Source organism: Malaclemys terrapin, chromosome 5 (assembly GCF_027887155.1).
Source record: "Malaclemys terrapin pileata isolate rMalTer1 chromosome 5, rMalTer1.hap1, whole genome shotgun sequence".
Taxonomy (NCBI): Eukaryota; Metazoa; Chordata; order Testudines; family Emydidae; genus Malaclemys; species Malaclemys terrapin.
The window spans coordinates 115,266,106-115,284,588 of NC_071509.1; the positions used below are offsets into that span (position 1 = coordinate 115,266,106).

The 18,483-nt window shown below is 38.6% G+C and overlaps 1 protein-coding gene across 1 annotated transcript in view; it reads left to right on the forward strand.

Annotated features, from left to right (window-relative positions):
- ENPEP (glutamyl aminopeptidase) overlaps window positions 1–18,483 on the forward strand; it is a 48,997-nt gene that overhangs the window by 6,290 nt on the left and 24,224 nt on the right. Inside the window, exons 2-7 of the mRNA XM_054031067.1 lie at window positions 15–156; window positions 2,940–3,071; window positions 8,262–8,382; window positions 10,856–11,010; window positions 11,661–11,774; window positions 13,966–14,100. Coding sequence (XP_053887042.1) covers window positions 15–156; window positions 2,940–3,071; window positions 8,262–8,382; window positions 10,856–11,010; window positions 11,661–11,774; window positions 13,966–14,100 — 799 coding nt within the window. The remainder of the gene's footprint in view (window positions 1–14; window positions 157–2,939; window positions 3,072–8,261; window positions 8,383–10,855; window positions 11,011–11,660; window positions 11,775–13,965; window positions 14,101–18,483) is intronic.

An 18,483-nucleotide genomic window follows, 5' to 3' on the forward strand; every position in this document is an offset into this window, starting at 1 on the left:
TGTTTATTTTAAAGGAGCATAGCAGCTACTGATCATGAGCCAACAGATGCACGGAAGTCGTTTCCTTGCTTTGATGAGCCCAACAAAAAGGCAACTTACACCATATCAATCATCCATAAAGAACCATTCAAAGCACTCGCAAACATGCCCGTAGAGGTATGTATTTCACAAATGTACTACTTACGTAGAATGATTCTGTAAAACAAATGTAAGAGTAATTCAAATCTGAACACCCTTGAGTGTTAACAGATCATTTGTTATCTCAGAAACTATACAGCTTAAGGTTAAATAAGATTTATATAAAATAGGACTGGTTGTTTCGTTATCATTCCTAGTTGTGTATTACTGGCCACCAAGGCTCAACAGTAAAACACAACACAGCAATGCAATCCCAATGCAGAAGAGAATCACATTTTCTCATTAGCTGCCTATCCCTGGGCTTCCACATGCACAGATATTGTAGACTTGTCACCCCTACTGGATATATATAAACGATACACAATGGTGTTATAGCCGTGTTGGTACCAGGATATTCAAGACACAAAGTGGGAAGAGTAATATTTTATTGGACCAACTGCTGTTGGTGCGAGAGAAAGCTTTTGAGCTTACACAGAGCTGACAAAGAGCTACAGAGGGATCTCCCAGAAGTGGTGACTGGGCAACAAAATGGCAGATGAAATTCATAGAATATCAGGGTTGGAAGGACCTCAGGAGGTCATCTAGTCCAACCCCCTGATCAAAGCAGGACCAAATTCAGTGTTGATATGTGCAAAGTAACACACATATGTAATGATAGGTTCTAAATTAGCTATTATCACTCAAGAAAAATCTTGGCGTCGCCATGGATAGTTCTCAGAAAACTTCTACTCAGTCTGCAGCAGCAGTCAAAAAGGCTAACAGAATGTTAAGAACTATTAGGAAAGGGACAGAAATTAAGACAGAAAATATCATAATGCCACTATATAAATCCCTGGTGCACCCACACTTTGAATACTGTGTCCAGTTCTGGTAGCCCCATCTCAAAAAGGATATAGTGGAACTGGAAAAGATTCATAGAAGGGCAACAAAGATGAGCAAGCGTTTGGACTACTTCTATGTGAGGAGAGACTAAAAGGATTAGGACTGTTCATCTGAGAAAAGAGACAACTAAGTGGAGATATGATAGCAGTCTATAAAATCATGAATGATGTGGAAAAAGTGAATAGAGACTGTTATTTACTCTTTCCCACAATACAAAAACCAGAGGTCACCTGATAAAATTAATAGGTGGCAGATTTTATACAAACAAGAGGAAGTATTTTTTCATACACACACAACTAACCTGTGGAATTCTGTTGCCACAGGATGTTTTGATGGTCAAAAGTATAACTGGGTTCAGAAAAGAACTAGATAAGTTCATGGAGGATAGGTCCCCAGAATGGACAGGGACATAACCGCATGCTTTGGGGTGACCCTAAACTTCTGACTACCAGAAGCCATGAGTGGAAGATATGGAGTAATCCACCCCTAAATGCCCTGTTCTTTACACTCTCCCTGAAACTCTGGTATGGTCAACTGTCAGACACAGGCAACTGGGCAAAATGGACCATGGTCTGACCCAGTATGGTATCTCTTGTGTTTTTATATGCTAAAAATACACCTTTTTTTCCTCTGAGTGTAGACATGGCTTAGAAACTTACTGATGTTTTTCATAGACTACTTCATTTTTGTAGGAAATGCTGATGGAGTTTCTAGGAGCAATTTGAGTAAGTTGAAAGTAGAAGCACAGTTAACATATTTTGGAAAGATGTTCAAAGCATAAAAAGACTGAATGGAAGGTTCTACAAAAGGATTTGACTGTTTTGCATGAAACAATTATTTTGCACGAAATTGTGTGAAATTTACTTTTGAAAGAACAGGGAAATGCTGATTTCATTTGAATGTTTCTTTGAGATTAGGGGGTATTCAGTCTTAAAAACTCAAAGGGATATTGGGGACAGGAGATATCAGAACAGAGCTGCTCGAATAATGGGAAAAAACAGATCTGTGACTATATAAATAATTTACTTTAATTTGTTTCACTCTTGCTTGTGGTATCAAAACATCTGTTATTCATGTAAAGGCTGCTATTCACAAACATTGCAGAAGTTTATTGTATTTCTACTATAGGTATAGTATCTATTATTTGCCATTGCCTTTTTTACTTTTATAGAGTCTCATCCAACCAGGGATATATATATTACACACACACACACACACACACACCACATGACCAGTAACAAATAATGAACAGTTGAAGCATTTTGTCCAAACTATTCAGCAAATATTTAAGAATACCAAGTACATTTGCTAAAATCAGGACTGGCTTGCAATAGATTAACAAGCCAAAAATCTGGCCAGCTCTAAGAACAAAAGGGTGTCTGAACAACCACTTGCAAAGCAAACCCACCAAGCTTTACAGCATTAATTACTACTGAAACTGGATTGGATTCAGTGGGCTAAATTCTGCCCTCAGTTACATCTGTACTACCTCATTAGCTTCAGGAAAGTTGCACAGGTTTAAAGGAGGGCATAATTCGGCCCAATCTTTAATTTCTCCATTTTGGTTTTGTGGAGCCATTTCAAGAAGGCTAGCTAGAAAATACATTAAACGGAACTCAAGCATATTGAAAAGCTCATCTTAACAAGAGTATATAAGCACAGACATGCATGGTTTGATTTCTTAATGCAAACAGCTAGAAATAAGAAAACTCATTCTTAGTGCATAAAAACAAAGCCCCATCATATGCATTCCACCTTTAAGAAAAAAAATCACTTTGCATGTTCCCATCCCATGAGCTGTGTAAAGCCAGAGAGACAATTAGTCATTCCTATAGCTCTAGTTTATATCTGAATATTTTACTCTTTTATGCATATGTTTGCAGTTTCACAAGGTAAGAATTATTTTTCTCCTTCTTCAGCAAACGGTTCAAGTGGGTGATGGCTGGAACAGGACAACTTTTCAGAAATCTGTCCCAATGAGCACATATTTGGTGTGCTTTGCTGTGCACCAGTTTAAATGGATAGAAAGAAAGTCTGCCAGTGGAATTCCTGTAAGTCCAATTTTCATTTTGAACATATTCCAGATGCAAGTTTTAAAAAACATAAATCAGCTTTTCATATTGTATTGCTTAATCTTCCCATTCTTATGGCCTGTGTTCTGCAGGAAGTCAAACTAGATGATCAAAATAGTCCCTTCTGCCCTTAAAAGCTGTGAATCTATGTGGACTTCATGTCTCTCTTGCTTATTAATCAACAACATTGAAAAACTTGAGTCATAGCAATGCACTGTTATATAAAAATGCATAGTGTACAGTTATTAATTACATTACAGTAGTGCCTATATGCGCCAATCAGAGTAGGAATGATGCAGACACATGTTAAAAAGAGACAGTCCCTGCCATGAAGGGCTGAAACCTCAGGTCCTTTGAACTGAGTATGTTTGGATTTGAATCCACAAATCTGAACTGGCTCCTATAATTTTGGTTGCAGATTGTATCCAAAGGAGTAAAGAGTTTATTTTCCAATTCTGGTTTGGATTCAGCCAAAACTCTTATAAGAATCTACTCGTGAGATTTTTACTATTCAAAATCTTGTGGGACGAGTTCACAAGATTTTACCAGAGTTGTTGAATCTGATGTGAAACCCCAGCCATGATTTAGCCTTTCACTCAACCTCCTTATTCAGCCTGAACTTAATCTGGAATGTTCTACCCCTGTTAACTAGTTATTTGTCCAAGTTTTTCAATGAGAGACAGAAAAATTCTTCCAGTGTGGTGCTGTTGCTAGTTCCCTTTTTTCTCTTCTAAGAATCAGACAACATACTTTTGCAGTAAAGATGTTTTAACCATTTGCTCGGGCTAATTTATTGCTGTTCTAGAGAAAATATTGTCTAATGACTAGGAATCCAGATTTCTGGATTATATTCCCAACACTGCCATTGACTCAGTATGTGACCTTCTGTGGGTAAACCAGTACTTTGCCTCAAGTATCCCAATCTGCAAATCAATCCCTTCCTACGTTATAGGGTTTTCACAAAAATCCCTGAGGTTTCACTTCACTTCTTAGCAAAGATCTAATAGCACAGTGCTGTGCTGAGGTCTCCTTGCTCTAAAACTTTATGTATTTGTACATCTTTGTGCATGCACTACATTTGTCTAAATATGTGACCAGGGTACATTTTGCAATGTGATGCAGTATCCTTGATTTTTTTTAAATTTGTGTTTGTTTAGTTGCAAATCTAAGTCATAAACTGTGACTCCAAACCTTTAGAGCAAGGTGCTACTGTAGTTCTCAGATAGGCTGCTCCACTAGTTTTCAGTGTCAGGACTATGTTTATCTAGCCTAGACACACACTCTCTAGAGCTTAATCATCTACATGATCAGAATTTGCATGGGTCTTTTGCAAAATTTATTCAGGGAAAAAGAAATAGAATGCTACAACCGCACACGACATCATTGTTTTGTATATACAAAAGCTCTCCCATTCTACATTCAGCTACCACACTCTAGGCTGTGAGTTAGGGATTGACCTTTGTTATTTCAAAAGGGAATATTAAAGCAAAGTTATAGTATGACTGTAGCTTTTGTGAATAAAAGTGAATATCTATAAGTTACAAATACATACATACCTCACTCTTATATAGCACTTTAAAGTGTGTGTATGGGGGGAGGGGATGTTAATACCAGAACAGAGTTTGCATGAAGAATCCCCATCTAGTTTGGGCTATAGTTCTTACACATTTTATTTACGTTAGTCAATAAAAATGCCTAAAGATTTGGCTACACTAGAAAGTTTTGCTGCTTAGATGTAGCTAAAGCAGCAGCACCCCCTTAATGTGGATGCAATTATACTGGTAAAAAAAAGTGCTAATACCGGTATAGCTTATTTCAGTTCTGAAGCAGAATAAATTATACAAATGTAATGCACCTTTTTACTAATATCATTTTGTCCACCCTAGACCTTTCACCAGTATAACTATTTCAGTTAGGAACATCCCTAACCAAAATAGTTATGCTGGTAAAACTTTGAAATGTAGACCAGGCCTTACCATAGTGATCAGCACTGCTAGTCAATCAATGGGACAAATCAACTGACAAATAATTTATTCAAAAGAAAATGCCAGTGCTCACTGGATTAATTATTGGCAATAAATCATTTGACCAGCTCTACTAACTACATAGCAGCATAAGATAGTGAGGCTTTGTAACACAATATATTACTTTTTAGCAAAACAAAACAATACAATTACACAGAAGTCTCACAATATACAATAAAAGCTCTTAAAACTCTTTTGGGATCCCTTCTGAGTTGTTGATCTGGCAGAGATAAGGGTGGAAGAGATAATGAATGAAATGCCTGCAGCTTTAAATGATCATAAGAAATCGATTACTACTCCACATCAGATGTTAAATCTATGTTTTGAGTTTCATAAAGGGAGATTACACAAATCAAACGTAAAAGTAGGTTCTGACGGGTGCAAGAGATTTTCGAGTATGGATCAGCTAGGGAAATGAAGCACACTAAACTGAGTAAAGAGATTACTGAAGGGAAAGTTACAGACAGTAATTGCAAACCAACCCTCGTGGAAATCCCATGGTCTTGATGAAAACCCAATTAAATTTTAGAAGCGGTTTGGTTTTTTTTCCCCCTTTCAGTTATCTTCCTCACCACTTTTTCTTGAAGAAAGCTTAATTTCTTTGTACTGAAGCCTATCAACTGCCAACCATGGCTCCTCACCACAGGCCGACTCCTTTGTCCAGTTCAAAGCCTAGACTCAGTCAGGATTTTTTTCAAAGGAACGTTTTTTCCATCAGACGATTCAGATTCATCGAAAGTGAACATTTTTGTGGACACCTATTATTTTTGACTAAACTTTCATCTGGAAGGTTTCTTGGATCCAGGATGGAATTTATGGTATGTGTGTGAGAGTGCAAAAAAGAGTGAGGTGCAGACACTAGAATAACCAATAAGCCCAATGGTCAGGGCACGCCCCTGGGATATGGGAGACCCAGGTTCAAATCCCTGCCTGATTCAGAGCAGGAATTTGAAGCTAGGTTTTCCACATCCCAGGTGAGTGTCCTCACTACTGGACTACTGCCTATTCTAGATTCTCTCTCTCTTTTACTTTTGACCACAAATTCCATCCTGGACCTGAGAAACCTTCCAGACGAAAGCTTTGTCAGCCCAAAATACTTTTATCAGAAAAGTTTTGATTTTGACAAATTGGCATTTTCTGAAGAAAATTGTTTCACCAAAAAAGCCCATCCAGCTCTAATTGTACATTTTTGAAGGAAAAGGTCTTTGGTCTCTTAAGCCTGGGGGATATTCCATTGCTAAATAGTAATACAAAATTAATTACCATGTGGCAGCAGCAGTTCCTGATCACAGATAGTGGAGGCATGAAAAATCAGCACTTGACATATCACTTTTCTCCTCTTCATTAAAAAAATGTAATTATAGATTTAAAATGTGCATGCATACACCTTAATATCCAAACATATTGCACAGTTAATTGACTAGTCTGTAGTTTGCAGGTTATAATAAACAAATCCAAGTAAGAAATATCACAGAACATGCATATTAACTCATAAAACCCAAGAGCCTATCCTCCTCATACCAGCTTTGGAATTTTCTATTAAAATATCACTCTCACAAGCCAAGCTCTAAGCACGATACTTTGCAGATGGCTTAGCAGCTATCACGCATGCCTATTCCTACCTTACTCCACTGCCAGTCTATTTTTATAATATTAATGTCAACAGTCAGAGTTTAGTCTGCAGCCCTTCTATTAAAGGCAGTTTCCTACACTTACATGAACCATGAAAAGTTGAGAAACTGTCCTGCCAGTGCAGAACAGGAATGCTAAGGGTAACCAGAGCTGGGAGGAAAGTGAAGGAAACATACGGCAGAGCACACTTCACTATTGCTTCAAAAAGGAACAATATCTATCCACTAAATGAAACATACATATAGAGAGACCAACGACTGTGTGATGTCCTTCCCTTTAAAAGTTCAGGGGACTCTATACTCTCCTCCCTCCCACCCTCACCATCCCCAAGTGCAAAGCTTTTGCTGCCAGAACAATAAAGTGACCACAGCAAAGAGTGTATGTCTATCAGTTCCCTCTGCATCTGTCAGTCTGTCTCCGTCTCCTTCTCTGTTGGCTCCAGAAGTATAACCATTTGACCATACCCTGTTGGGCCCAGGATGTGCCAGCTCCTTGATCCAATGCCCTGAAATGCTAGGTTGCAATCCTGCACTGGTAGGTCTGTGTGGGGAAGGGGTTCCCTACCTCCTCTTCCCTGTACAGTGCACTTCTGTAGCAGAGAGTTGTAACAAAAGTAGGTACACAATTGTATTCCACAAGGAAACTCTAAGATACCAAACAACTAGAGGGAAAAAAACACCCTTTTTTCCCAGCTGGTTTTCTTTGTATGTTTATATGGTCAGTTGCGCGGTTTTGTTGATAGCAGGTTGCAGCCCTTCCTGTCTCATGCACTAGTCTTAGGAGAGCATGCATACCTATTGTTTCTTAGAGGGTGTCTATCAGTAACAGTGGCAAAGCTTAAGAGTGTTAATTTGGGGAAGCTATCCCTTCAAAAAACTGAAAAGCATAGCTGGTCTTCCAACAAATAAGTTTCCTAAATCTATTCAAATTTAATGTGGTGGCTTCCACTAATTACTGGGAAATGAGGTCAAAGGTCAAATCATAATTAACTTAAGTGAGGATCAAAAGTCCAGACAGAGTTTGTTGAAAGCAGAGGAACAGACAAATGTAGCAAAATATAGATTAGTAAAATATAGCCTAGGTTTGTCCCTTAGTGTTACTTTTTACTTATACAGTGTAACACCATAGATGCGAATGGTACCTTACAAAACAAGTAAAGACAGAATTCCCACCCAAAGAGCTTGTAATCTAAGATTGGACAAAAAAAGGAAATGATAGAGTGAGAGTGGCTGGGAGGAATGAAGAAAATAAGCTCATAATGTTTCATGGATGAATAGTGCACAGATTTGGGGCAGTTACACATGGATTTAATCTATGTATATCTATATATAAAGTTGACATTTCATAAGCCTCATCATATAAGTGGTTTAGACAAAGGTCTTAGTGTTAGGTTTAATCTTCCAGAGAAGAAAAAAAAGTCAACCATATTATCCTTCTCTTTGCTAAACATAATTTGATTTGTTTTGTCCAACTGGGATCTGCTCTAATTGTATTTCTCCACTTTGTTTTACAGCTCAGGATATATGCACAGCCAGAGCAAATACAAACAGCAGAATATGCAGCAAATGTTACTAAAGTTGTATTTGACTACTTTGAACAGTATTTCGATATGAACTACTCTCTTCCAAAATTAGGTGATTACTACCATTTATATTCTTCATTCTCTTAATTTACTATCACAGTTTTGTTTTCTGCTCTGAGTCATTGTTATTTCATGGGAGAGTGAAAATATAGAAATTTTGCTGCTAGCAATCTGCTGAGATTAAGACTTTATAGTTCAAGACGCTCTCGTATGTCAAGATGGGAGGCTCAGACTCAATTAGGACATTCTCCTCCCTTCATTCTGGCAGCTTGAATCCAAACACTGGCACTAAACACTGCTATTTTAGAGTGTCCAATTTTAAATAACGAGAAATGTTGGTGACATCAACAGAGAAACAATATGGGCTAAATACAGCCAGATGCAGCTTGAGATAAACTGGTTCAGCTCCCAAGGAAACTTCTCGACCAGAGTTACTGGTGACATAAATGGTGCAAGTCATGTGACTTGCTCCAATTTCTGTGCACCCATTTCCACCATGGTGGAGTTTGGATCCACGACTATAATTTATTTTCTATAGATCGGTTGAATGAAGATCCCAGATTCAAACAAAACCAACCTTGATGCTGAACCAAATTTTGCCTGTAGCCCTTATATTTTAAGGTCCCAGAGCAAAACATTAGATCTGAGCATCCCTAAATTTGGATGTTTGAAATCTGGATCTGATCTGTGAAATTTGAACTAATTGGGGGTACAATTAGAGCTGTGAAAAAGCTATAGAAGTATCCTCTCCTATAAAATCCAAAGGTATAGTTTATTAAGGTTTATAAACTTAACTGAAAAGGATGGAAATTTTTTTTTAAAGTTAAGGTAGCCAGAGGAATTTAAAAAAAAAATCATGCTATGCGTTGTCTAATGGATTACCCATGTAAAGCAACTGACATGCTAAATTCCCTTTAAGTTTTGACCTTTCTCTTCTCCTCACCCCTGAATATCAACTGAGTCGCTATAAATGTCCATCTACACTACAAATTACAACCAAGTCAGGAGACCTAGCTACAACACAGTTGTCCCTTTACCTGGTTACAAGCTGGCTCCAATTTGTGGATCCATTTAAACTGGATCTTAACTATCTATAACCAAGCGCATGTTTCTGTAACATATCTGATGCCCAGTTAAAGAACATTGATAAGGTCTCATCTACATTGCAAAGTGGAACTCTGTCCCCTGAATTAATAATATTTGTAATGTAGACCAGCTTATAGATTTTATATTGTGCTCCTCAAAGTGTCAAGTTGTAGGAGACAAACATCTCAACTCTCCAGTTCAAAACCCAAAAGTCCATCTTTCCTTCATGTCTTTATAATATTGTCCCTTCATTATTATAAATTGATTAAATCAGAAATAATGAATCAAAGAGGGTTTTAACAAAATGATTATTTTAAATAAATTAATTTACTATCACATCAAAGCTTCTGGCATCAATATTTTTCTTGTGTTCCTCATTTTGGATCTCTTGACAGACTGTATAATGTGTCCCGTAGACCTTGCCAAGTTGACAGCTATGCCCAGTGACCGAGCTGGCTAGAATAAACACCTGCAATTTGCAATTAGAGCTGTGTGTAAGGCTCTGTCCAAGTTTGAAGCAATTTGTATTTTACCCTTACCCTCACAGAACAGAATGCATGGCCAATCATAGAATCATGGAAGATTAGAGTTGGAAGAGATCTCAGGAGGTCATCTAGTCCAACCCCCTGCTCAAAGCAGGACCAACCCCAACTAAATCATCTCAGCCAGGGCTTTGTCAAGCTAGGCCTTAAAAACCTCTAAGGATGGAGATTCCACTACCTCCCTAGGTAACCCATTCCAGTGCTTCACCACCCTCCTAGTGAAATAGTGTTTCCTAATATCCAACCTAGACCTCTCCCACTTCAACTTGAGACCATTGCTTCTTGTTCTGTCATCTGCGAGTCCATAATTCTCATTTTAACTTGTACTGATTATGGAACATGAAGAAGTGACTCCACAGATTGAATGAGAAGCAAATGTTGTTCACCATATGGGGGATTAACTTCAGTTAATAAGGCAGTAAATATTTGTTATTCAAGAGGGTGACAAACAATGACATGCCTCATTATGCTACAGACAGTTTCAGATGCTTTATTGCCTACAGCATATCCCTAGAAAATACTAATAATTTCTGGAGCCAAATTTAAGTGTTGGATCACATGTGTATTTCCATAAGTTTGAACAGCACTTTATCTGGGGACAGATCTTTGACTAGTGTAAACTGTCAGAGCTACATTAAAGTCAATGCAGCTATGACAATTTACATTCAGTTGAGGATGTATCACGGAGCATCCTATACATAGGAACAGAGATACTGGGGTTCACTCTGTCATTGCAGTATGTAATACAGAAGACGACTGTCAAATGGTGAGCCACAAAACAAACTATTATCTTATGTTGTGAATAAGCAGATGGACGTCTTCCTACCTAAAAAGGAAATATCACTTAAGAATCTTAGAGAATACAATGTTTACCCAGCTGTCTTTTTTTCAATATAGATAAAATAGCTATTCCAGATTTTGGTACTGGTGCTATGGAAAACTGGGGTCTGATCACTTACAGAGAAACAAACCTACTTTACGATCCCAAAGAATCTGCTTCGTCCAACAAACAGAGAGTGGCAGCTGTGATTGCCCATGAGCTCGTTCACCAGGTAGATTTTATTAAATGTTTAATGTTTTTAAAGCACTAGAAGTGCACAGTATCCATACCTCATTTATGAAAATAATCAGCCATACATTTGGTTCCAGGTCTTCTAAGTATGTTTAAACCTCACTTTAAAATAAGTGCACAAAGGCAATTCTGCTGTTAGAGTTTTACAGTACTGGAATTATTGCAAATGGACTCTTCTCAGAAAATTAGATGCTTAGGACCAGGTTTTCAGCCAGCCTCTGAAAAATCTGCCTGCAACATCATCTCTCTCACATCCACCCACCCACCCACATCATTTACATGTGCAGATATGTGATCTAAGCTTGCAAATGGATGCAACTAAACTCTGGAAGCTGCTTGAAAATTTGGTCCATATAAAGGTAAATCAAATCAAGAGGAAGAAACTAAAAATACTTCCAGTGGTATATGAATCAGTTCCAAATCACCGCTGTAATATGTAATTTCATAATACAAATTATTAATGTGAGTCATCATCTGAATTCCCATTAAAAACCTAGCTTTATGACAAATTCTTCTTCCTGGCAACAGGAAGAATGTAAACAAATGGAGGTACTGCATGAAGATTTGCAAAACTATAATATACACTTATCACGGTGGCTAACACTTCATATTTAATGCTTACAATTATAGTGGTTTGGAAACATTGTGACCATGGACTGGTGGGACGACTTGTGGCTAAATGAAGGATTTGCCAGTTACTTTGAGTTCCTGGGAGTAAATGCTGCAGAAACTAATTGGCAAATGGTAATTATTTCTACACTATGTTTTTTATTTTGGAATAGAATGAAAATAAGAATCATGTCACAGACACTGAAAACAAGGACACATAGTGGATACACATACACTTAATTATTGTGGCATGCAGATATATAGAGAAAGGAGATACCTGAACAAATTGACTTGTGTGGTTGTATACCACAGATCTCTATTGGTTGGACTGTGAAAGGACTTGCTGGGTTTCTAAATTGTCCTGCTAACTGGGTTTTGGTCTGAAACCAGTCTATAAGACTTGAAAAGTTCTGCTTATCTGAGGAGAGTAATGTTTTGATGAGTAAATTATTAGCTTATCATAGTAAAGAATCATAAGTGGATTCTGAGCCTGGTCATGGCGATTTTGCAAAGTGGCTATAAGTCCTATTCCTGAACGATGGAGATGGAGAGTCTCCTTTTATTGATTCAGAAGAGCTGAAGAGTGTGTGTGGTGGGGAGTGGGATGGGGTGTTACAGAACCACAATCCAATCTGGAATGTGAATCCCTTTGAAGTCTGGTGGATTGGTAAATGCGAGTTTAGGATGAATTTATTCAGATCCAAAACTTTCTCTACAGCTTTGGTTCAGTGGGGGGAAAATCAGTTCTCCAGCTCCTGCAAGTGTTTTAAGCACTATGACATAGAACCATGCTCAGAGCAGGTCTAATCAAAATAATGCTTAAAACAGTAGTGACTGCAGGTGGCCTATCTATCCTAAAGCTCCCAACATTGCTAACAGTGAAGCTGAACTAATTAGTTTACTTTATGATTCTGCAAGTGTAACCCACACACCTCCTGGGTGTGGTGTTCTTCCCATCTAGTGGCACCGAGACCACGAGAGAGAGAGAGATATTAATGAGTTTGCTCTGCAGTCTTAGCGAACAGCCAGTTGGCTTTTAGCTCATGCGGTAGAGGCTCATGCACTACGCTCCAGAGGTCCCAGGTTCAATCTTGCCCGACGATGACAACTGGGGTCTGTTGGCGTTACAAGTATGTAACCCACATGCCTCCTGGGTGTGGTCTTCTGTTCCATCTAGTGGCACTGAGACCACTTAAAGAGAGATTAATGAGTTTGCTCTGCAGCCTTCGCTAACAGACTGTTGGCTTTTGGCTCATGCACGAAGCTCCAGAGGTCCCACGTTTGATCCTGCCCATCAATGACCAGGGTCTGTCAGCATTACACAAGAAAAGGAAAGCAGGTGCTTATTTTACACACTGGGGATTAATAACTGCTTGTATGAATTAGGTGATTTTGTTGTCTGCCAAAAACAGATGCCATGGCCCATATCTCCCAAATTAGTATGAGACTCTACCTACCATATGCATTCCTACTTTTATTTGTATATAGAGGGGGTGCTTTAGTTTGTTAAATTTTTATTACATGAAATCCTTTATAGCAAAATAAAGATCACTGGCCCATTTACTTTAGCAGTGACCAGAGCATATCTGATACTCTAAAGCAAAGCCAAAAAACAATATTCATTTGTGCAATGCTGAGCTGTACGTGGTGAGGGGTGGAGGATGGGGGGAAGAGATCCTTTCTTACCCTGGATTAATCTCTTTACAACCTGAAATATGAAATTCCATTACTCTTACTTTAACATACATAACTATATGTTATTATTGATCATGAAGTTATGTAGCCCCTTTTAAAATCTAGACACAGTATTTAACTAAGGCATAGAGCTGTATATCAGTGAATGGTATAACAGAAAGTTATGTAAAACTTTAGTCTCACTCATCTATTAATCAGGAATTAAATGAATATGGATCACAGGTTACTGGATCTGACAAAGGAAAAGAAAAAAAGAAACAGGGACAGTTCCTGAAGAAACCCTATGTACTCCTCAACCTGACTTCTATATAGCCATCTGTGTTATGTCTCAAAGCTGAAATTGGTAATAGTCTCCTTTTTTTGCCTTGCTGAGCTTTTTGTGTTGTGAGACGCACATGTTCAAACAGGATTCTGTAAGAGGTAGTTTATCATAACAGAGGAAAAAGGTCCCCATCTTAGAAATACAGTGCTATTGCACAAGTCGTTCTGTAGAGGTGGTGAAATTTCATTCTGCATGCCTCTTCCATCCACATCCCCATATACCAAAGGCAGATCTGAAGCTTCCATTTAAAGTTATCAACTATGTTCTTTGAGTAAGAATTACAGTCCTGGTTTTGTTTCTGTTTACCAGCTTGATCAGGTGTTAATTGATGACGTGCTGCCTGTGATGAAGGACGACTCCTTGTTGTCTTCTCACCCTATTGTGGTCAGTGTGTCATCTCCAGCTGAAATAACGTCTGTATTTGATGGCATATCATACAGCAAGGTAGGAGAGGCCTCGCATTATAATCTTAACTATGACAAAGGGGGTTTAAGGAGGAGACAAAAAACAATGGAGATCACAGACAATCAGCCTGTGTCTGCATTAGCCTTTTTCTGAAAAGTTCCCCACCCTTGCTAACACCGTGACAGGTTTCAGAGGGGTAGCCATGTTAGTCTGTATCAGCAAAAACAATGAGGAGTCCTTGTGGAACCTTAGAGACTAACAAATTTATTTGGGCATTACCTTTTGTCATCTAAAACCCACTTCATCAGATGCATGGAGTGAAAAATACAATAAGCAGGTATAAATATACAGCACATGAAAAGATGAGAGTGCCTTACCAAGTGGGGGGGTCAGTGCTAACGAGGCCAATTCAGTCATGGTGAATGTGGCCCATTCTCAATAGTTGACAAGAAGGTGAGAGTACCAGAGGGAAAATTATTTTTTTGTAGTGATCCAGCCACTCCCAGTCTTTATTCAAGCTTAATTTGATGGTGTCAAGTTTGCAAATTAATTCTGGTTCTGCAGTTTCTCGTTGGAGTCTGTTTTTTAAGTTTTTTTGTTGAAGAATGGCCACTTTTCAGTCTGTAATTGAGTGTCCAGGGAGATTGAAGTGCTCTCCTACTGGTTTTTGAATGTTACAATTCTTGATGTCTGATTTGTTTCCATTTATTCTTTTGCATAGAGTCTGTCTGGTTTGGCCAATGTACATGATAGAAGGGCATTGCTGGCACATGATAGCATATATCACATTGGTAGATGTGCAGGTGAACAAGCCCCTGATGGTGTGGCTGATGTGATTAGGTCCTATGATGGTGTCCCTTGAATAGATATGTGGACAGAGTTGGCAATGGGGTTTGTTGCAGGGATGGGTTCCTGGGTTAGTGTTTCTGTTGTGTGGTGTGTAGTTGCTGATGAGTATTTGCTTCAGGTTGTGGGGCTGTCTGTAAGCAAGGACTGGCCTGTCTCCCAAGGTCTGTAGGAGAGCACTTTAATCTCTCTGGACACTCAATAACTGACTTAAAAGTGGCCATTCTTCAACAACATCAAAAGTCAAAAACAGATTTCAATGAGAAACTGCAGAACTGGAATTAATTTGCAAACTTGACACCATCAAATTAGGCCTGAATAAAGACTGGGAGTGACTGGGTCACCACAAAAAATAATTTTCCCTCTGTTGATTCTCACTCCTTCTTGTCAACTGTTGGGAATGGGCCACATCCACCCTAATTGAATTGACCTCATTAGCACTGCCCCCCGCCTTGGTAAGGCAACTCCCATCTTTTCATGTGCCGTATATTTATACCTGCTTACTGTATTTTTCAGTCCATGCATCTGATGAAGTGGGTTATAGCCCATGAAAGCTTATGCCCAAATAAATTTGTTAGTCTCCAAGGTGCCACAAGGACTCCTCGTTCTTACTAACACTATTTCAGGTTACAGCAACTGCGAGAACAATAGTTTAGCCAGGCCTCCAGGCAGACATCAGAGTTCTGACCACTGTGCCACCTAAATCTGCTCACAGCACATGTAGAAATGTGGGGATTAAAATCTTAGCAACCTCTGGCACCTTGTCCACCCTACAGTTCCCATTGTCAATGATGGAATTACCCTAGTGCGAGCATCTAATCAACCTAGTGGTGGTAAGAACGGCAGCAGCAAGCCGCTCATCTAAGCTAGGGTACCTAATGTTGCTGAAACAGTGTTAATGACAGTGGGGAACTTTTTAGACAGGGCCACTGCTTTTAGTGGGAGTACTTGTAGGAGCAAGGCAAGGATTTGATCCAGTGGCTTGTTACTGCAAAATATTCCTGCCATTTCCTCTTTTTTGGATACTTAAACCATTTAGGTTAACAACTTATTGTACAACTCTACAGCTCTTTCCTATTTGATGGTATAGATAAGGTTTCCTCTAATCATTCAAATTCTCCGTTGCACACTACACTCCAAAAGATCAGTTATTTAAAGAATTCAGAGATTCCCAATGATTAATCGCATTCAAGAATCTGATTTCACAAAAAATTTAGTAGGCTTAAGATTTTAAGTTAAATTCCTTAAATCCATAGTGAACAAACTATAGACTGTGCTTTTGTATCTTTCCTTCAGAACCCTGTAGAAATTCTAACATAGTGTCTGCTAATGTTACATCCAGCCTATTCTTTCTCTCAAGGCTTCCATTATTCTAAGCAAAAATGTATCTTTCACTGATTTTAGCCTCAGCTATGTCTAGAACAAAATCCTTTTGAGTGTTAGGTATCTCTTTTTATTAGCTAGCCCTACACCTGAGTAGGCTATTTCTTTTACAGTCCTCCCCCCCCCCCAATTGTCAGTATTTATTGCATCATAAATATCCAGTAGCCAAACCATAAATCATTAAGTAAATTGCCATTCTAGCAGCCCTGAAGGTCTCGGTCAAACCAACAATAGCCAAGATATGTAGAGTAAAATCAGACACACTGGACCCAAAGCTGATTTAAGTTTCACCAATGCAGTGAGTAAGAGACACCTTCTTGTTTTCTACAACTTTTAAAAGGTACCCAGATGGTACTATACTGTATAAGAAACTGGATAGAAAACTCCCATCTTTAATTCACCCTCCCCTTTGTGCTTACATAGTAACCACAAAACTGAATATTTTAAGATAAACCACTGTTCTGGAGACACCTGCAATGTTTGGGGATATATTTTAAATATTAAAACTAAGAAAACCTCTTATGAAATTGTATGACAGCTGACAATGAACACGCAATTTGGAACTCAATGTCAACTTAATCAGAACATGTAAAAATGTTTATACAGTCTAAAGATGCAATGAATTTTTTAGGGTCTATGGAGTCATCACAGCACACTCTGTAATTACATACCTGGTCAGTATCTGATTGATAGGGCACAACCTAGGTAGAAAAGTCAAGTTAGGTAAAATGCAGTTTTGTTGTAGCCGTGTCAGTTCCAGGGTATCAGAAAGAGAAGGTGGGTGAGGTAATATCTTTTACTGGACAAACTCCTGTTGGTGAGAGACATAGGATCGGACTCTGTGGGTGCTCTGGGTCTCAAGCATCCACCGAAAAAAAAATAGGGAGTGCTCAGCACCCACAAGACTGGATTAATCTTTTGTGTGCCCCGGCGCCAGGTCCATGGCCCTGCCCCCTGCTCCGCCCCAAGGCCCCGCTCCCACTCACATGGGGGAGAGGGAGCGGAGGGGAGCACCCACTGGCAAAAACAAAAAGCTCTTCTTCAGGTCATATTTATGTGTTCTGATTAATGGACATTGAGTTCCAAATGGTGCGTTGTCACCTGTCACACGCTTTCATAAGAGGCTTTCTTCATTATTTTGAGTGTCACCTGAAAGGAAGCAAACTAATCTTATCAGAGATTTATCTACAGACAATAAGAATACTCCAAGTTAAATCCACAAAGTGAGGGTACTCAGATTCAAGATAAATTATATCCCTGGCTCCCGAAGAAGAGCTTTATGGAAGCTCAAAAGCTTGTCTCTCTCACCAACTGAAGTTGGTCCAATAAAAGATATTATCTCACCCACTTGTCTCTAAGTTAGGTAAAAGACAGTTTGACCATATAATAGAGCTGGTATTAGTGATTCCACAGTTAAAGTTGTTTTGAGATTTGCACTTGAATTATTAACTGAGAGAAATGGAGTGTAAATTTAACAGTTGAATGCATTGTCTTCAGATAACAATTGAATTTTCCATAATATTTTTAGCTCTAATATTGATAATTTTTTTCCAGAGGAAATATTTTAAATAAGTTCTTTTTGAAGTGGTCTTGAGAGTCTCAGCATTTCTGAACCCGGTGGCTAACGAACTATAGGCACCAAAACTTCCAAATTTACACACGTGTAACCTCACAATATCTCTGGCATAGGCTAGCAATTATAAGAATATGCTCCTAGCAAGTATGTTTACAAAAAATAAAATAGGGCAAGCTACTCAGCTGGTATAAATCAGTGTCAATTTATTGACTTCAGCTGAGCTATTCCCATTTACACCAAATGACGATCTGGCCCAAATAAGAGAGAAGTTGTGCAAACAACTGGGTTTATATAACTTGTGTTCTTCTTCTCCATCGTCACAACCTCAAGGGGATAACAAAAGGCAATCAGGAGTGTTGTGAGGATCAGAAACACTGTTCTACATTGTTTATAAAAGTGACCTTATAGTCTGTATAATTAATCAGTTCTGAAGCTTGTCAACCTCTCCAATTTTTATAACAAAGCTGTTTTTGCATTGGAAAAGAGACACCTGCTGGCCAGTTTAAGAACTGTGATAATTAATTGGAAAAGAGAGTCTCCAAATTAAGGGCTTGTCTATTGCTGTTTGAAATCACTGCTCTACATCAAAGCATGCTATGGAACGTTTAGTGTATGGT